Source organism: Mobula hypostoma, chromosome 2 (assembly GCF_963921235.1).
Source record: "Mobula hypostoma chromosome 2, sMobHyp1.1, whole genome shotgun sequence".
In the NCBI taxonomy this organism is placed as follows: Eukaryota; Metazoa; Chordata; class Chondrichthyes; order Myliobatiformes; family Myliobatidae; genus Mobula; species Mobula hypostoma.
Genome location: NC_086098.1, coordinates 113964248 through 113984693, shown reverse-complemented (window position 1 = coordinate 113984693; position 20446 = coordinate 113964248). Strand labels below are relative to the sequence as shown.

At 39.5% G+C, this 20446-nt stretch overlaps 1 protein-coding gene across 2 annotated transcripts in view; it reads left to right on the top strand.

Moving 5' to 3' along the window:
* Window positions 1-20446, top strand: part of map7b (microtubule-associated protein 7b) — a 190138-nt gene that overhangs the window by 162056 nt on the left and 7636 nt on the right. For both annotated transcript variants that reach the window (XM_063040442.1, XM_063040441.1), the window contains exons 13-16: window positions 5900-6001; window positions 17171-17221; window positions 17302-17371; window positions 18969-19110. In XM_063040442.1, coding sequence (XP_062896512.1) covers window positions 5900-6001; window positions 17171-17221; window positions 17302-17371; window positions 18969-19110 — 365 coding nt within the window. The remainder of the gene's footprint in view (window positions 1-5899; window positions 6002-17170; window positions 17222-17301; window positions 17372-18968; window positions 19111-20446) is intronic.

Sequence of the window (20446 nt, the reverse complement as noted above, 5' to 3'; positions counted from 1 at the left end):
TATGTAATGAACTGGAGGAGATTAGCGAGTTTAAGGGAAAAGAACCCTTAGGAATCAGTGATCACAATATGATTGAGTTCAATTTGAAAGTCGATAGGGAGAAAGTAAAGTCTGACAATGTGGTATTTTGGTGGAGTAAAGAAAATTACAGTGGTATGAGAGAGAAGTTGGCCAGAGTAAATCGGGAGGAGCTACTGGCAGGGATGACAACAGAGCAGCAAAGGTGTGAGTTTTTGGGAAAAATGAGGAAGGTGCAGCATAGATGTATTCCGAAAACAAATAAATACTCAAATGGCCAAATAATACAAGCATGGCTGACAAGGGAAGTCAAAAACTAATGTAAAAGCAAAAGAGAGGGTATACAACAAAGCAAAAATTAGTGGTAAGACGGAAGATTGGGGAACTTTTAAAAACCTACAGAGAGAAACTAAAACAATCATTAGAAGGGGAAAAGATGAAATGTGAAAGCAAGGTAGCAAACAATATCAGAGTGGATAGTAAAAGTTTTTTCTGAGAGTGGATATAGGACTGCTAGAAAATGAGGCAGGAGAAAGAATAACGGGGGCAAGGAGATGACAGATGAAATAAATGAGTATTTTACATCACCCTTCATTGGGGAAGACATGAGCAGTGCGCCAGATGTTGAGGGTGCTAGAGAAGAGAAGTTAGTGCAGTTACTACTACAAGAGAGAAGGTGCTCAGAAGCTGAAAGACCTAAGGGTACATAAGTCACCAGGACCAGATGAACTGCACCCTAGGGTTCTGAAGGAGGTGGTGGTAGAGATTGTGGAGGTATTAGTAATGATCTTTCAAAAATTATTGGACTCCGGCATGGTGCCAGAGGACTGGAAAATTGCAAATGTCACATCACTCTTTAAGATAGGAGGAAAGCAGAAGAAAGGAAATTATAGACCAGTTAGCCTGACCTCAGTGGCTGGGAAGATGTTGGAGTTAATTGGTAAGGATGACGTTATGGAGTACTTGGTGACACAGGACAAAGAAAGAAAATTATAGACCAGTTAGCCTGACCTCAGTGGCTGGGAAGATGTTGGAGTTAATTGGTAAGGATGGGGTTAAGGAGTACTTGGTGACACAGGACAAGGTAGGACAAATCAGCATGGTTTCCTTAAGGGGAAATCTTGCCTGAAGAACCTGTTAAAATTCCTTGAAGAGATTAAAAAATAGGACAGATAAAGAGGATGCAGTGGATGTTGTATATTTGGACTTTGACAAGGTGCCACACATGAAGCTGCTTACCAAGTTAAGAGCCCATGGTATTACAGGAAAGTTACTGGCTGATTGGTTGGAAGCAGCTAGTGGTGTTCTGCAGGGGTCAGTGTTGGGACTGCTTTTTATGTGGTATATCAATAATTTAGATGATGGAATAGATGGCTTTGTTGCCATGTTTACAGATGATACGAAGGTTAGTGGAGGGGCAAGTAGAGTTGAGGAAACAGGTAGGCTGCAGGAGGACTTGGACAGATTAGGAGAATGGGCAAGAAAGTGGCAAATGAAATACAATGTTGGAAAATACATGGTCATGCACTTTGGTAGAAGGAATAAATGTGCAGACTATTTTCTAAATGGGGAGAAAATCCAAAAATCTGAGATGCAAAGGAGCTTATGCACAACACTCTAAATGTTAACTTGCAGGTTCCTCACCAGGAAGGCAAATGCCATGTTACCATTCATTTCAAGAGGTCTAGGATACAAGAACAGGGATGTGATGCTGAGGCTTTATAAGACACTGGTGAGGCCTCACCTTCAGTATTGTGTACAGTTTTGGGCTCCTCATCTAGGAAAAGATGTTCTGGCATTGGAAAGGCTTCAGAGGAGGTTCACAAGGATAATTCTGGAAATGCAAGGGTTATCATACAAGGAATGTTTGATAGCTCTGGGTCTGTACTCACTGGATGGCTGGGGTGGGGGAGAATCTCATTGAAACTGTTCAAATGTTGAAAGGTCTTGACAGAGTAGATGTGGAAAGCATGTTTCCCATGGTGGGGAAGTCTAGGACAAGAGGGAAAGGCTCAGGATAGAGGGGTGTTCATTTAAAACAGATGCTTAGAAATTTCTTTAGCCAGAGGGTGGTGAATTTCTGGAATTTGTTACTACAGGCAGCTGTGGAGGCCAGGTCGTTGGGTGTATTTAAGGCAGAACTTAGATTCTTGATTGGACATGGCATCAAAGGTTATGGGGAGAAGGCCATGGAGTGGTGCTGAGGAGGGGGGAGAAAAGGATCAGCCATGATTAAATGGTGGAGCTGACTCAATGGGCCAAATGGCCTAATTTTATTCCCATGTCTTATGGTCATATGGATGAAACTGTTGGGGCCCTAAGAGAGATTATTTTAAATCTTCCTTAGTTATAGGTAAAGTACTAGAGGACTAGAGGCTGGCTAATGTTTTGCCTTTATATAAGGACTGCAGGGTCAAGTCAGGGAGCTACCAGCCACGGAGTCTAATGTCAATTGTATATAAGTTATTGGAGGGGACTCTGGGAGATAAGATCTATCTGAAATTGGAATGAACAGGACTGATTAGGGTCAGAAGGCTTGACTTCGATCATAGGAAAATGATGTTTCCTGATTTGAGTTTATTGTTGAGATTACTTGAAAGAATTAGAGTGGGAAGGTAGGCATTGCAAGGCTGGTCTGGGAGATTAAATCCAGGGTGAGCTAGCTAATTGGATATAAAAATTGGTTTTGATGGGAGGATTCAGAAGGTGGTTCTGGAGGCCTAGAACCAGTGATGTGTTGCAGAGGTTGGTGATGGGTCCCTCCCTGACTGTTAGTCATGTATACAGGTGTCCCTTGCTTTTCGAACGCTCGCTTTACGAAACCTCGCTGTTACGAAAGACCTACATTAGTTCCCTGTTTTCGCAAACAGAAGGTATTTTCACTGTTACGAAAAAGGGCAGCGTGCAGAAAAAGCAGTGCGTGATAAAAGGCAGCATGTGCCCCAAGCAGCCAAGCTCCTCCGCCGGAAATGCATTCTAGCCGACATTGCTTAAACACGTGCCTGTGAGCAGCCATTAGCAAGGTGAGTTCTCAGCTATCGGAAAAGCCTAAAAGAGCTTGTAAGGGTGTTACACTTAGCGTAAAACTAGACATAATTAAGCGTTTCAATCGTGGTGAACGAAGTAAGGACAAAGTGAGTTTGGCTTGTGGAAGTTGACGAAGATGATGTTGAAGAGGTTTTGGCATCCCATGACCAAGAACTGATGCAATTGGAAGAGGAAAGGATAACAATCGAAACCGAATGCAGTAACGAATGGACCGAAAGTGAAGTCGTCCAGGAACTGAACGTGAAGCAACTGCATGAGTTTTTCGTTGCAATGATTGCAGAAAAGTACGACTTTAATTTTGAAAGGGTACGTAGGTTTAGTGGATATTTGCAGGATAGTTTGAGTGCTTACAAAGAACTGTATGATAGAAAAATGCGCGAGGCTAAGCAGTCAAGCATACTGTTGTTTTTCAAGCCTTCCACATCAGCCACAGCAGACGATGAACCCCGACCTTCGACATTGAGGCAGGCAGACATAGAAGAAGATGACCTGCCTACCCTGATGGAAACAGACAACGATGAGATGACACCCCAGTGTCCCACCACCCCAGTGGTCCCAACCTCCGGGCCACGGACCGATACATTTCCGCTGAGAATGCAGCGGTAGTTGGGACGCACCCAACACATCTTTAAGAAAAATGCTGAAATAAGCAAGCTAATTAATTAGGTGCCGCCCGGCACATAAATGTCGGCCCAGATCACAGGTGATTGCTGATTGGCGATTGCCACTGCTGCATGCTTCGTGGATCGGTATCGGTCGGCGGCCTGGAGGGTGGGGTCAACTGCATCACTCCAACCTCCGACTCAGCCTAGCACACCATCATCAGTGTGCTCGGCGCTGTGTTCCCGATTCCGGTAAGAGATACTACACTGTACATACATTATTTCTTCTTTAGGCTGTGTATTTTTATGTGTTATTTGGTATGATTTGGCAGCTTCATAGCTTAAAGGTTACTGGAGAGAGTGTTTCTGCCGAGAGCACTTGCGTGAGATTTTCGCTACGGAGAACAGTGCGGCAATGATTGTAGAAAAGTATTTCTACTTTATATAGGCTGTGTATTTATATCATTCCTGCTTTTACTATATGTTACTGTTATTTTAGATTTTATGTGTTATTTGGCATGACTTGGTAGGTTATTTTTTGGGTCTGCGAACGCTCACAGATTTTTCCCATATAAATAAATGGTAATTGCTTCTTCAATTTACAACATTCTGGCTTACGAACCATTACGCTCTACCTTCGGATGGCGGGGGAAACCTGTATTAATAATTTAGATTAAAATATATGTAGCATATTAAGTTTGTTTGCGGATTAAAGTAAAATTGGTAGTGTGGTGGAGAGTGAAGGAGGATGTCTAAGGTTACAAAAGGATCTACGTCAACTGACAGATTGGTCAAAGGAATGACAGATGAACAATAGTGAATTGATACATTCTGGGAAGTTACTCTAGTGCATGGCAGGATGTACACAGTGCATGGCAGGGTGCTGGGGTCTGTTGTAGAACTACAAGACCGAGGAGTGAAAGAACTTGGTTGTCTGAGAGTGCTTGTCTTCATTGGATGGGTGTTGAGTACCAGAGTTTGAATGTCACGTTTCAGCTGGACAGGACTACATCTGGAGTATTGCTTGCATTTCTATCCATACTGCAGATTAGAGAGGGCGCAGAAGAGACTTGTAAGAATGTTGCTGGGACTGGGGGGCATAGGTTTGTGGCTGAGTAGGGGAAGATTTAAAGGGGGCTGAGAGTAGTAGGTCTAGGGAGGAAGCTGGAGAAAGAAGTGCAATTGCAATGTTTAAAAGACATTTTGACAGGAACATAGATACGAATGTAAAGGGATGTGAGTTAAATGAAGGGAAATAGACTAGCTTAGAAAGGCATCTGGGTCACCAGGGACAAGTTGTGCTGAAGGGAATTTATCTGTGTTGTACAACTTAGTGGCGCTATTTCTCCCTTTACCTTTTCTGCCGAAGGATCCCAGACCCAAAACAATTCTTTACCAGATTTCATATGGCCTGTCCAGCAGTTTTTGTTTTTTCGTTTCTGTCATTATATCAAAGGCTTTAAATATTTATTTTACAGAAATGTAGCATTATCATGAGTCTTGTGATTTTATTGGTGTCAAACAAGTACTAACATTATGTAACAGTGACAGATTGAGATATCATTTGATCTTGCTGAGACCTGGAAACGCTTTTAAATCCTGGATGCCAAGAGCTTATTGAGAACAGCACCGGCTATGACTCCTAAGGTCATCTTATGCATAGTTCCCACATTTCAATTCTGGGACCTCTTGAAGATGCAGTGCTTTAAAACTAATTTTGGTGTATTTCCCTGGATATTCAACAAGTGTGATTGTTCTTCAGTCCTTCCCAAGAATATATGAGCTAAATAAAGCTGGGTTCAGCTCCTCATCTGCAGTTACTGACCATCCATTTTACTCTCCAAGTCTCAGAGATGTAAGGTAGTGAGCAGGCCGCTGACGGCATACCACTGACACCCTTCCCTTGAATGCTCTGATGGGCAATATCAGGACTAAAGGCCAGGCCAGAATCTTGCAGTCTGACAAAATTGATCTTTTTTAAATGTTCTAAGTTTATTCAAAAATTAAAATATTAAACCACTAAGCAAGAAAACACAGTAACATCTATAATAAAGCACAATGGTCAAAATTCTATCTGGACCTGAACAAATGCCTGTTATTAGTAGCAGTATAAGATATTGGAAAGGGCTTGGTGATATTCCATTTAATCAGCCTGATTGTTGATTATCAATCTAAATTTCTACCTCATTAGGTTTCAGTTTAAAACTTGAGTGCATTTGATGTTTTTGTAGAAAGAGGAAGGTGCTCGTGCTCGAGAGGAGGCCGAGAAGCTGAGAAAAAAACGTGAGGAACATTTTCAAAAGGAAGAACTAGAACGTATGGAAAGAAAGAAGGTAAAATTTGAAAATATAAGTAACACACACAAAGTGCTGGAGGAACTCAGCAGGTCAGGCAGCATCTCTGGAAAGGAATAGAGAGTCGACATTTCAGACTGAGGTCTTTCATCAACGAGGTCCTTTATTATTGGCGATAGTGAAAGTCGTGATTTTCATCCTCAGTGTGGCGAGGGACTATAATCATGTTAACTTAATTCAGTTGTTTGCCATTCTCCAGTATTTTGATAGCCATTGTAGTAAGCTTTGAACAGACCTCTCCTTAAGCTTTGAGCTTGCCTGATTCAGTGTTTCAACTCAATGAGATGACTCTATTTCGTGCAGATAGGAACTTCCTGTCGGGAAAATCCAAAGGAGGTGGAATCTGTGTGTGCATTAACACAGGCTGGTGCACAAACTCATCTGTAATTAGCAATCACCATTCTGTGGCAACTGAACATCTTACAATTAAATGCTGGCCACATTACCTGATAAGGGATATGACTGTTATGTTCACCACTGTCTACATGCCTGAGCACCAAGGATTTCAGTGTCATCAGCTCTCTACAAAACCTACAGGACATTTTACCCAAATTCCACCAGCATGGCCACTAGGACAGATAAGACCATGTTTAATACAAACAGACATGGTACTTACAAAGCACCCCCCCCCCCAACACCCTGTGTCCTCACCTTGGCCCCAACTACATCTCCTTACTGTTAATCCCAGCATATCAACTACTGCTGAAAATGGAGAAGCTAGTCAAGAGGATGATCACTGTATGTAATGAGGCAACCTCTATGCTTCAGGTCTCTTTTGAACGGATTGACTTTCAAATGTTCAAGAGATCGCCGCAAACAGAAAAGATACAGACCTCGGGGGATATGCCTCATCTGTCTACTGGCTACAACTGAAAGCCCTGGCTAAGTGCAGAGGTATGCCCCATACTGAAAGCCTGGAATGCTACCTTCAAGCCTGGAGACAGAACAGCTCTCAGAGCAGCCAGAAGAAAAGAATATTTTGGGCATCAAGAGGGCAAAGACCCTCTACACAAAAAAGGAACACCTGTCCAATAATGAGCCTTGGCATATTTGGTTGGGCATCAAGGGCATTACTGACTACACAAGGGAAAATAGTGTTAACTGTGCCAGTTATGCCTTCCTCACCGGTGCTTTGAGCAACTTTATGCATGCTTCAAGCCCTGCAACACAATGCCAGCTACGAAAGCTAGCCGCCTTCTGGTGATCAGCCATTGTCTGTAAAAGCAGCAGACTTGAAAAGGACTCTGCAGAGAGTCAATCTCTGTAAGGTGGCCAGGTCAGACAACATCCCAGGCCAAGTGCTCAGGGAGTGTGCTGCAGACTTAGGTCACTGATATCTTCACAAAAATCTTAAATGTTTCGCTCATCCAGCTGCTTGTTCCCACATGCTTCAAATCAGCCATGATCATCCCTGTACCAAAGAATTCTACGCCTGCAAAATGAAATGACTACCATCCGGTGGCACTGATTCCAATCATCATGAAATACTTTGAACAGCTGGTAATGGTACACATCCAAAACTCCATTCCTGCCACACTGGACACTCACCAATATGCTTATCAACAGTACCACTTTACAACATATGCCGTATCATCTGTCGTGCACTTGGCCCTGACAAGCCGAGGACAGAAGGACACATGTCAGAATGCTGCTTCTTGTTTTCAGTTCAGTATTTAATGTTATTGTCCCACAGATCTTGGTGAAAAAACTTCTGGTTTAAGATGGCGCTGGTGAAGCATAGCCACTACGTGCCAATAGCAAACAAAACTCCAAGCTACTGTATTAATTCTCAAATATGATCTCTGCAATCACTAGCCTGTAACTTCCCTTTTGGAGTTGAGCTTTTGAACTGTTCGTACGAACTGGCATTTCAGCAGTGGGAACTGGAGTCTCAAAGGTGCAGGATAGTTGTGGAGTGGCATGTGCGGACTGAATCAAGGTGGCGGAGCCCAGGTCTGAGAGTGGGAATAACCCATTGGTTTGCCATTGCTGGAGCAGTCTTGTGGGCAATTCAATGTGGCAGAACCAAGGTGAGGCAGCAGGGCCTGGGGCCGAAAACAAGGAAAGACCTGAAGTTTATTTGATTTATGTGCCGGACCAAATTGGAAAGTTCGGGTATGGGCTGAATCATGGCAGTGATGTCCAGGCTTGAGAACGCATCAAAGGGAACAACCCAAGGTTTGGATGATTTAGTCGCTGGGCCAATTTGAAAAGGTCATGGTGTCGGAGTCAGAGGCAAGGGACAGGCCAGTTCAGCTTGCTGCTCCGCGAGGTTTACTCTTCTCTGCACTAACTGAGGCTGTGGCCTGCAACTAATGGGCTGCTGAATTGGCAGCGGTGGTGACTGGCTTCGTCGTGGTGGGCTCACTTCTGTGATAGTCAGTTCTGAATGTTAATTGCTTACTTTTCAAAGGTTCAAATTTAATGTCAGGGAAATGTACACAATATAAATCCTGAAATGCTTTTTCTTCGCAAAACACCCAGAAAACAGAGAAATGCCCCAAAGAATGAACGACAGTTAAACGTGAGAACCCCAAAGTCCCCCCCAGCTCCCCCCTCCCGCGCATAAGCGGCAGCAAGGCAGCGATACCCCCTCCCACTGGCAAAAAAAAAGCACACCCGTTTCCGAGCACGAGCCTGAGCTAAGCGATAGCAAAGACACAGACCTTGCAGTTACCCCAAAGACTATCACATTTCATCCATAATTCAGCAACCCGCAGGTTCTCTTTCTCCCTAATAGGGAGAGGAAGGTGTCAACCATTTTCACAGCGAGCAGGAGACAGAACAACTACTGGCTAGTTTATGATGTTAAAAAGTCCATTTTATCGCTTTTTATGAGCTCTGTCCTTGAAGATTGCAAAGATCTCGGGTCTTCGGGCCCACAGCAAAAGGTTTTCCGGCCTCCCTGGCAACACGTGAGTCCCCTGCTGTGACACCGACCCTCAATCTGCCCATCTCCAGAGCCCCAAGATCTTAGGCTTCCAAATACTAGGCCTGTTTTCAGGCTGAACGCTTGGTGTGCTGAACAATGGCCAGTCCTGAAACCCTGAAAACAGTTCCCATACTTGCAAAGAACTAAAGTCTGTGCAAGTAACACCAGGTCAGGGTCTTCAAAAGAACCCCGAAAGGGAAAAATAAAGATATTAAAGATGGAAATAGAGCTGTTTCCGAAGATGCAAGCAAACGAGTCGCCATTTAGTGCCATCTTAACTCTGCTGTAAAGTTCTGAGGAAGGGGTTTTATGTTTACACGATTTTGTTCTTTTTTCCTGCAGTTAGGGGGTGTTTGATGGTCTGATGTTTTTAATGGGTTCTATTGGGCTTCTTTATTTTGTGGCTACCTGTAAGAAGACAAATCTCAAGGTTGTAAATAGTATACATACTTTGGCAATAAATATACTCCTCGGTCTAAATACACTACTGTGTATTTAATACTCCGTGTAGTCTTCCTAACCAAGAGATTTCATAAGATGCACAAATGCTTCTCCCCTCCCCCATCACCCACAACACCAGTGCCCCAGGGCTGTGTGCTAAGCCCACTGCTGTATCTTGGTACATGTGACAGTAATAATCCAGTTCCAAATACCCCCAAACTGTAAGTAATCATGGTCCTTCAATATTTACATTTCAAGGAAGGGGCAGACATATTGAAACAAAACATGCTTAGAAACTCTGCATACACATGACTTTGCATCCAAACACCTGAGTGGTGGGACTCATCACCATCAACAAGAGAGGAGGTGGAAGAGCTCAAGGTCTGGTGCCAGGCAAATAACCCCTTCCTCAACATCAACAAGACAAAGGGGATGGTTATTGACTTCAGGAGATTTTGCACCACTCACACCCATTTTTACATCAGTGGCACAGTAGTGGAAATTGCGAACAGTTTCAAATTCTTGGGAGTGCACATCTCGCACAACCTCTCTTGATCCAGAACACATCCTACACAATCAAGAAAGCTCACCGATGGCTCTACTTTCTGAGGAGGCTGAAGAGAGCTGGGCTATGCACGTCTATGCTCAATTCCTTCTACAGATACACAATAGAGAGCATCCTAACATGCTTTATCACGGCATGGTTTGAAACTATGCTGTAGTGTACAGGAGGGTTTGACAATGAGTAGTCAAAATTTCCCAACGCATCATCACCTGCCTACTCACCATTAAGGACATACAGTGGTATGCAAAAGTTTGGGCACCCCTGGTCAAAATTTCTATTACTGTGAATAGTTAAGTGAGTAGAAGATGAACTGATCTCCAAAAGTCATAAAGTTAAAGATGGTACATTCTTTTCAACATTTTAAGCAAGACTAGTATATTTGTTTTGTACAATTTTAGAATGGAAATGAAAGGAAAGGAGCACCATGCAAAAGTTTGGGAACCCCAAGAGATTTGAGCTCTCAGATAACTTTTACCAAGGTCTCAGCCCTTAATTAACTTGTTAGGGCTATGGCTTGTTCACAGTCATAAAGGCCAGGTGATGCAAATTTCAAAGCTTTATAAATATCCTGACTCCTCAAACCTTGTCCCAACAATCAGCAGCTGTGGGCTCCTTTAAGCAGCTGCCTAGCACTCTGAAAATTAAAATAAATGATGTCCACAAAGCAGGAGAAGGCTATAAAAAGATAGCAAAGGGTTTTCAGGTAGCCGTTTCCTCAGTTCATAATGTAATTAAGGAATTGTAGTTAACAGGAACGGTGGAGGTCAAGTTGAGGTCTGGAAGACCAAGAAAACTCTCGGAGAGAACTGCGCATAGGATTGCTTGAAAGGCAAATCAAAACCCCCGTTTGACTGCAAAAGACCTTCAAGAAGATTTAACAGACTCTGGAGTGGTGGTGCACTGGCTACTGTACAGCGACACCTGCACAAATATGACCTCCATGGAAGAGTCATCAGAAGAAAACCTTTCCTCTGTCCTCACCACAAAATTCAGCGTCAAAAGTTTGCAAAGGAACATCTAAACAAGCCTGATGCATTTTGGAAACAAGTCCTGTGGACTGATGAAGTTCAAATAGAACTTTTTGGCCGCAATGAGCAAAGGTATGTTTGGAGAAAAAAGGGTGCAGAATTTCATGAAAAGAACACCTCTCCAACTGTTAAGCACGGGGATGGATCGATCATGCTTTGGGGTTGTGTTGCAGCCAGTGGCACGGGGAACATTTCACTGGTGGAGGGGAGAATGAATTCAATTAAATACCAGCAAATTCTGGAAGCAAACATCACACCGTCTGTTTAAAAAAAAAAGCTGAAGGTGAAAAGAGGATGGCTTCTACAACAGGATAATGATCCTGAACACACCTCAAAATCCACAGTGGACTACCTCAAGAGGCGCAAGCTGAAGGTTTTGCCATGGCCCTCACAGTCCCCGACCTAAACATCATCGAAAATCTGTGGATAGACCTCGAAAGAGCAGTGCATGCAAGATGGCCCAAGAATCTCACAGAACTAGAAGCCTTTTGCAAGGAAGGATGGGTGAAAATCCCCAAACCAGAATTGAAAGACTCTTAGCTGGCTGCAGAAAGCGTTTACAAGCTGTGATACTTGCCAAAGGTGGTGTTACTAAGTACTGACCATGAAGAGTGCCCAAACTTTTGCTTTGCGCCCTTTTCCTTTTTTGTTATGTTGAAACTGTAAAAGATGGAAATAAAAAAGTAATCTTTCTTTAAATCTTTTTATTGAATAAGTATACAAAAAGGTAAGCCATATAGGCACTAATACACTGTTAGAATATTATAAAATTACAGGAGATATTAATACAAAAAAATGATACAAACAATGTAATTTAAACATAACGTACCAAGGTTACATAATAGTATACTAATTTTTATATATATATATCAATAGAGAAAAGGAAAAAAAGACCCCAAAAAAAAACCGTGCAACTAACTAAAAGCAAAGCAAAGCAATGGGCTAACTTGAAACCAAACACAGTTAAAAAAACTTAAAATCACGTCCTCAATCCCGACCTCCATTAAAAACAGTAAAAAAAAACAAGAAGGGTATATATTACATTAAATGAAAATATTGAATAAAAGATCTCCAGGTCTGTTCAAATTTAAATGAGGAATCATAAAGATTGCTTCTAATTTTCTCCAAATTCAAGCATAATATCGTCTGAGAAAACCAAAAAAAAGGTAGTTGGAGCAGTAGGCTCTTTCCAATGTTGTAAGATACATCTTTTTGCCATTAAAGTAAGAAATGCAATCATTCTACAGGCTGAAGGAGAAAGATTACTGGAAATTTTAGGTAGTCCAAAGATAGCAGGAATAGGGTGAGGAGAGATATCTATATTCAATACCTTGGAGATAATATTAAAAATGTCTCTCCAAAAAGTTTCCAGAGTAGGACAAGACCAAAACATATGAGTTAAAGAGGCTATCTGCCCCGGACATCTATCACAAAAAGGATTAATATGAGAATAAAAGCGAGCTAATTTATCTTTGGACATGTGTGCTCTATGAACAACTTTAAATTGAATTAGGGAATGTTTAGCACAGATAGAGGAAGTATTGACTAATTGTAAAATCTGCCCCCAGTCATCCACGGAAATGATAGACCCCAATTCCTGTTCCCAATCTACCCTAATCTTATCAAATGGAGCTTTCCTAAGTTTCATAAAAATATTATAAATCATAGCCAATGCACCTTTCTGACATGGATTAAGGTTAATTATGGTATCTAAAATGTATGTAGGAGGAAGCACTGGAAAGGAAGAAAGTATAGTACTTAGGAAATTTCTAACTTGTAGATATCTAAAAAAATGTATTCTTGATAAATTATATTTATTAGATAATTGTTCAAAAGACATAAGGGAACCATCTAAAAATAAATCCAAAAACCGTGAAATACCCTTAGTCTTCCAAATTTGAAAAGCACAATCCGTAAAAGAGGGAGGAAAAAATGTTACCTAAAATAGGAATCGCTAGCCCAAATTGGTTAAGATCAAAAAATTTTCTGAATTGAAACCAAATACGTAAGGTATATTTAACTATCGGGTTAGATACCTGTTTAAGGCATTTCAAATCAAAAGGAAGAGAGGAACCTAAAATAGAGCCAAGTGTATAACCCTGAACAGATTGTAATTCCAATGCTACCCATTTAGGAATGGATAGTATATCCTGGTCAAGTAACCAAAATTTCATATGTCGAATATTAATTGCCCTATAATAAAATCTAAAGTTAGGTAATGCTAAACCTCCATCTCTCTTAGCTTTCTGTAAATGTATTTTACCCAGTCTCGGGTTTTTATTTTGCCAAATAAATGAAGAAATTTTGGAGTCAACTTTATCAAAAAAAGATTTTGGAACAAAAATTGGTAATGCCTGAAATATATATAAAAATTTTGGCAAAAAAAACATCTTAACTGCATTAATACGACCAATCAAAGTTAAATATAAAGGAAACCATTTAGATGAAAGTTGAATAATATGGTCAATTAAGGGTAAAAAGTTAATCTTAAATAAATCTTTGTATTTACAAGTAATTTTAATCCCAAGATATGAAAAATAATTATTAATTTAAATGGAAAGTTAGGAAGTTGTTTATTAATCGAGAAAAGTTCACTCTTACTAAGATTTAATTTATAACCTGAAAAAAGACCAAATTGTGCTAATAGCTCTAAAACAGCAGGGATGGATTTTTGGGGATTAGAAATATATAAAAGTAAGTCATCAGCATTGAGTGATATTTTATGGGACTTTAAGCCCTGAGTTATCCCAGTAATATTTGGAGATTCTCGAAAGGCAATTGCAAGAGGTTCTAATGCAATATCAAATAATAAAGGACTAAGAGGACAACCTTGTCGAGTACCTCGAAAAAAAGGGCAAAAAGGTGAGCTTAGAGAGTTAGTACGGACCGAGGCCACAGGAGAATGATATAACAGTTTAATCCAGGATATAAATTTTGAGCTAAAATTAAACATTTCAAGCACCTTAAATAAGTAAGGCCATTCTACTCTATCAAAAGCTTTCTCAGCATCTAAAGAGATAACACACTCAGGAACATTTTATGAGGGAGTATAAACAATATTTAACAGTGTGCGAAGATTATAAAAAGAGTAATGACCTTTAATAAAACCCGTTTGGTCTTCCGAAATAATAAAAGGAAGTACTTTTTCTAATCTATTTGCTAATAACTTAGAAAAAACTTTAGAATCAACATTTAATAAAGATATTGGTCTATAAGATGCACATTGAGCAGGATCTTTATCCTTCTTTAATATTAGAGAGATTGACGCTCTATTGAAAGATTCGGGAAGTTTACCAAGTTTTAATGAAGCCTCAAAAACCCTACAGAACCAAGGGATTAATGAAGGTGCGAAACATTTATAAAATTCTACGGTAAACCCGTCAGGGCCAGGAGCTTTCCCCAAATTCATAAAGGAAATAACATTCTTAATCTCATCCGTGGTAATGGGAGTATCTAACATAGAAGACATATCCTGTGAAATCTCAGGGAAGTCTAGGTTATCTAAAAAATCATTCATATATTTAGAATCTCGAGGAGACTCTGATTGATATAAGGAAGAATAAAAATCACAGAAGGTTTGATTAATCCCCGCATGATCAAGTATCAGTCGGTCATTTTGGTTATAAATCTGATTAATTTGAGGTTTAGCATAATTAGACTTCAGTTGATTAGCCAACAGTTTGCCAATTTTGTCACTGTGTACATAAAATTCACTACTTGTTTTCTTTAATTGATTTACAATGGAAATAAAAAAAGTAATCTTGCTTAAAATATTAAAGAAATGTGTCATCTTTAACTTTATGCCTTTTGGAAATCAGCTCATCTTTTACTCGCTTAGCTATTCACAGTAACAGAAATTTTGACTAGGGGTGACCAAACTTTTGCATGCTACTGTGTAGACAGAAAAGGCCAGCATTGAAGAATCCCACCCACCCTGCTGATGAACTCTTTGTCCCACACCCATCAGAGAGGAGGCTTTGTAGCATCCATGCCATACTCAGAAAGTTACTTTCCCCAAACATTAACACATCTACCCCACTACCACGACCTAATTGTTTATGTATGGACACTTCTGTATCTAGCATCAGTTTATGTACATATGATCCATGTATATAAATTATCTTGTGTATATATGTCTATTGCATTTTCTTTTTTTTTCATTATTGTTGTGTTTCTTTATGCTTCTTCGGATCCAGAGTAACAATATTTTCATTCTCCTTTACATTTGAATACTGTAAATTAAATTAAACAAACTTGAATCCTGAATCATCTTTCAAGTCAGCACGTGAATGAATGCTGACTTGCAAGTTTCTTTCCCTCAAAAGTTCAAAGTAAATTTATTATCAAAGTACATAGATGTCACCATGTACAACCCTGAGATTCATTTTCTAGCAGGCATACTCAATAAATCTAATAATAATAGAATCAGTGAAAGAACATACCAACAGGTTGAACAACCAGTGTGCACAAGACAGCAAACTGTGCAAATACAAAATTAAAAATTAATAATAAATAAGTGAACAATAGAATATAAAGAATGTGAGATGACGAGTCCTTGAAAGTGAGTACTTGGGTTGTGAGAACAGCTCAGTGTTGGGGCAAGTGAATTTGAGTGAAGTTATCCCCTCTGGTACCTGAACCTCGTGGTGTGAGTCCCAAGCCTCCTGTACCTTCCTATTGGCAGCAGCAAGAAAGAAAGCATGACCTGGGTGGTGGGGTTCCTGATGGTGGATGCAGCTTTCCTGCAAAATGTTCCACATAGATGTGCTCAGTGGTAGGGAGGGCTTTACCTGTGATGGGCACGTGGCCAGGTGGTTAAGGTGTTCGTCTAGTGATCTGAAGGTCGCTAGTTTAAGCCTCGCTGTGGCAGTGTGTTTGTGTCCTTGAGCACATCACTTAACTATTCATTGCTCTAGTGTCTGTGCGAGGAGTGGTGCCCCACACAGACTTCCAATCTGCACCTTGTAAGGCATGAAATTGTTGACGTTCCCTCTCTCCTACCTGTGATGGACTGGGCTATATCTACTACTATTTGTAGGATTTCCATTCAATGGCTTTGGTGTTTCCGTATTCAAGGCTGTAATGCAACCAGTCAATACATTCTCCAGCACACGTCTATAGAAGTTAGTCAAAGCTGTAGATGATTCATGGTGAATCTTGGCAAACTCTTCAGGCTGTCTTTTAAATTATTTGGCCTGTGCATTTTTTTTTACCCCAATGCCTGTAGATACATTGAAGTTTAGTAAAGTTTATGCATGTTCCCTTGCAAACCAGATGGAAAAAGTCATGCTCGTTGCAGTTATTAAGCATGTAGGAATGACTGTAAAATGACATTTTCTATGCCACCTCAATTAAATTCTATAAACACTGACTGCAATAGTTTGAATATTGAGAACAGTTCTAGTCATCCAATTGAAAAAGTGCCATACAATAGATACAGATAGGATTCACTACATTATCCTTCATAAAAGATATAATCTTAAGCAGAATTTAGGGAATGGTGGTGGGGTCTACTTCCAATGGAACAGAAACACTTTAGTAATTGAATACAGGTAACAAATTTGAAATGGTTTAAAGAACACCAGTGATAAATTATTTTCATTGGTGAAGGGGTAAAATATATTCAAATTATCAGTGAAACATATGAAAATTTTACTTGTTTTTAAGTGGTTTATTTTCTGCTACCTGAAGTGAATAATTATCTAATTTTACAAAACAATCTTTGGGTAACCCCAACCGTAGACTGTTATAGCTGCTTCCGTTTGGCAAACGGTACCACAGCGTTAAAGCCAGGACCAACTGACTGCGGGACAGCTTCTTTCTACAAGCCATTAGACTTTTAAATTCACATATCTGTACATTACAATGGAGTCATAATACAAAGAGTTTCACTCTCTCATCTTGTGGGATGGATGTAAGATTTAAATAAATTTTAATCATTTATTTGAGAAGGGAGAAAAAAACTTTAAAATGAGTTTAAACTAAAAGCACTTTACTGAAGAAATACCACAGTTCACTGTAATTGGCTGAATAGTGAAGTCCTTTGAAATAATTTTTAAACAGCACTTTATCATGTGTCACTTGCTTTTCTTTAGGTACTAATTTAAAATATAATGCTGCATTGAAACAAACAGTTTCTTAAATAAAGTATTTACTGTGTTTATTGAATGTGTATTTTCCAGAGACTTGAGCAAATTATGCAAAGAACAAGAAGGTCCAACACTCCTGAAAAGGTATCCTCCACATAACCGACAATGTTTGTGTTACTTCATTTACAGTTTTGGTTCATACTTAAGTTCTTTTCTTCTAACAGAAGGATAATGAATTAAGTTCTACAGAACAGAGAAATGGGGAAGATCTTGCACAAACAATACTTGATGAAGGTAATGTTGAAACACTAAAATTGCATTGTTGTATGGTTATGTACTTGGGCTCTATATTATGATCTGAGTGTAGTTGTCATTGTTCTCGTATCAGTGTGTCTGTTGAAATAAACAAAACTGCTCCGGTATTGTTAATGAGACATTGTAAAGATTTGGCATTAAAAATTCCTTCAACAGAATATCTAAAGGAGTTACTGTAGGAATCTAGAGCAAAAAGCAAACTGCTGGAGGAATTTACCAGGTTAGGCATCATCTGTAGAGGTAAATGGATGGTTGATCTTTTCTGGATTGAAACTTCTGTCCTGATGCAGGGCTCAACCCAAAACATCATCAGGACAGCGGTCTTGATTCAAAACATCAACCATCTTTTGTACCCACAGATGCTACTTGAACCTGAGTTCCTCCAGCAGTTTGTCTTTTGCTCAAGGAATTTGTGTTTCCCTTTATTCAGTATTCAGTTACAACGCATTGTAAATCAATTACACAGCCAGAAACAAGTATGCATTTGCTATCACCAGATTAGGCACAGAATTAACTAGCTCATTGGTAATCCTTCTTACAACTGCATCTCACTGACTTTTCTTTTAATTTAATTTTATTACTGACCCTCCGTGCCACTCCATCTTATTTAAGTAATTTAAAAATCTTGAATCTATTTTATCACTTTTGCAATTCAGTATGGCTATCGCCCAATGAATCAGAAAGAGAAAAATGCATAAAACACTAAGCAGGGTAATGCAGTCCATGGGGAGCAAACCAAAATCAGTGCTTCAGGTGAAATGTCCTTTATCAAATGTCAGTTTTTTTTTCTGCCCATGGCTGCTGCTGACCTGCAGTTTCCAGAATCAAAAAGCATTCTAAGCATCTTTACTGTTCATGAAATTCCACAGTATCCTTTGACCTAGCATCCCAGTATTTATCATAAAGTTTTCTATTAACATTCAAATGGCTAAGATTGTCAATGTCAATGGAAGGATTAAATTGTGACTAAGTATTATGTGAAACAACTGGGCAAAATTTTCTTGTGAGAAAAATTTTGCCAAATTAATTTCTGTGCTGGAGATTTCCATGTTTCCTAAGTGTAGCTGGATATCTCACAGGAATTCATAAACCCCGCTTAGGAGATCAATCATTTTGACCTCATTCTTCTAAATGGATGGAATTTTGCATTTTATCCAGATGATTGTGATGAATCATGTCAATGATCTCTTAGAATTTTTGACTTTGAAAGTTCATGGTAAGTGATTTGGATCAGTAGTTGTTCCCATTTATTGATAGGGCTCTATGTAATTCATTTGGGAAAAGTCAGTCAGGCAGCCTAAAGATGTCTTAAAATTCTAGGGATGTTGATTGTTGGAGTGGGAAGAGAATGGTGTACAGCATAATTCCTAGTGTTGGACCATTTATGCCCGAAGGATTTTGTGCTCCAAGTACAAACTGTATTAATTATATATAATCTTCTTTCTGCCTCCAAGGTGCTGCATTATACTATTGTAGGTAAAACTTACTTGGTCCTTTCTTATCGCGTTCACCAGCAACTTTTATGTGTGGTCCTTTCTTATTGTAGTTAATAAGATGTCTTTACTTTATATTCCAGCAACCAACCAGAACCCTGATTTCATAACTGAAACAAAAGCAGTGGCAGTGCTCCCTGAGGAAGAAACCAATGAGCAGTCAGTAATTCAAGAAATGGGCAATAATGAAGAGTTTGCAGATCAATCTCAAACAGATGAAGAATGGTAAGAGCAGTACTAATTCTCAAATTAGTTTTTTTATATTTAAAAATAGCTAAGTTTTGTACTATAATATACTAAAAGGATGTATAAACTGGATGATCGGATGGGTAAATTGGTTTGCTAATTTGAGCTCTCGCATCAGTAAAAATATAAGAATCACTGGAAAAATCTGACCACCTTTCATTTTGGTCACTTGTATTCATTCATTCCATCACTTATATTCATTCATTCCATCACTTGGGATACCTTGTGTGCATGCTTTCACTCTTTAACTATTTAGGTGATGTAGCCCATACTAGACTTTCATGTTAGGATTATTTATTAATCATCCTGCTACTCATTTGTATTTTTTTTATTCTGGAATGTGAACTTCACTGGAAATGCCAAGATTTTATTTTCCACATTCGTTGTTAGGCTTAGGTCAAACTGGGTTAAGTGTAGTAGTTTTGCATCCCTGAAGAACATAAATGAGCCAAACGGATTTTTTGGGCAACTAAATCATTTTTGTTACTAAAATTAGTTTACGTTCCAAATTTATTTTGTTACTTGTTACTTGTTTTGGAGTCCCTCAGTTGTCATAGAAGAACTCAAATTTGTTTCTGAATCGGTGGTCCAAAATTCAGGCTTATTAATTTGATCACTAGGCTATTGTACTCCAGTGATTTATGATGCTAGAGGATTGTATAGATGTTAAGCTCATTGCTACTTGTGAATAGGAGTCCTTTCTTACTAAAACTGCTTGATTTTGTGTGACCTTGTTGATTACCTTTTTGTGGCATTTAGGCATAGAAGTACAATGTTTATGAGAGTGACTCAGCCCTTTTTCTTTCCATTTCACTCATTAAGCATTTCGTTCTTTATGTTTGGCCTTGATTTCTGTTTGTATTCCTACACTTCTCGCAACCTAAGATGTTTCTGGAATAATACATTGTTACGAAAGTGATCATCACAGTGATCATGCTGTCGCCTCAATACATTTTAATTACCTACATAACATCCTAGTGTCAGCAGTCACAATGAAGGTTTCAGCTTAAAGTGACGACTCTTATTCTGCTCCATTGATCCTGCCTCATCATTCTTTATTCACTCATAAAAAAATTTCTGTTTTTCTGTTTACCTATTCCATTCTGTCTGAAACCAAACTGGACAATTGGTGTCATATTTCATTACAGGTTAATTTTTAGATCATGTACCTATGTTGTCACTAAATCTACTGACCTCCACTTCTTTTTGAATTAACTTTTTGTATGCTGAGATGGACTTTTGACTTCACAATCTCCCTCGTCATGCCTTGCACCTTATTGTCAGTGCACACTATGCTTTATGTAACTGTATCACT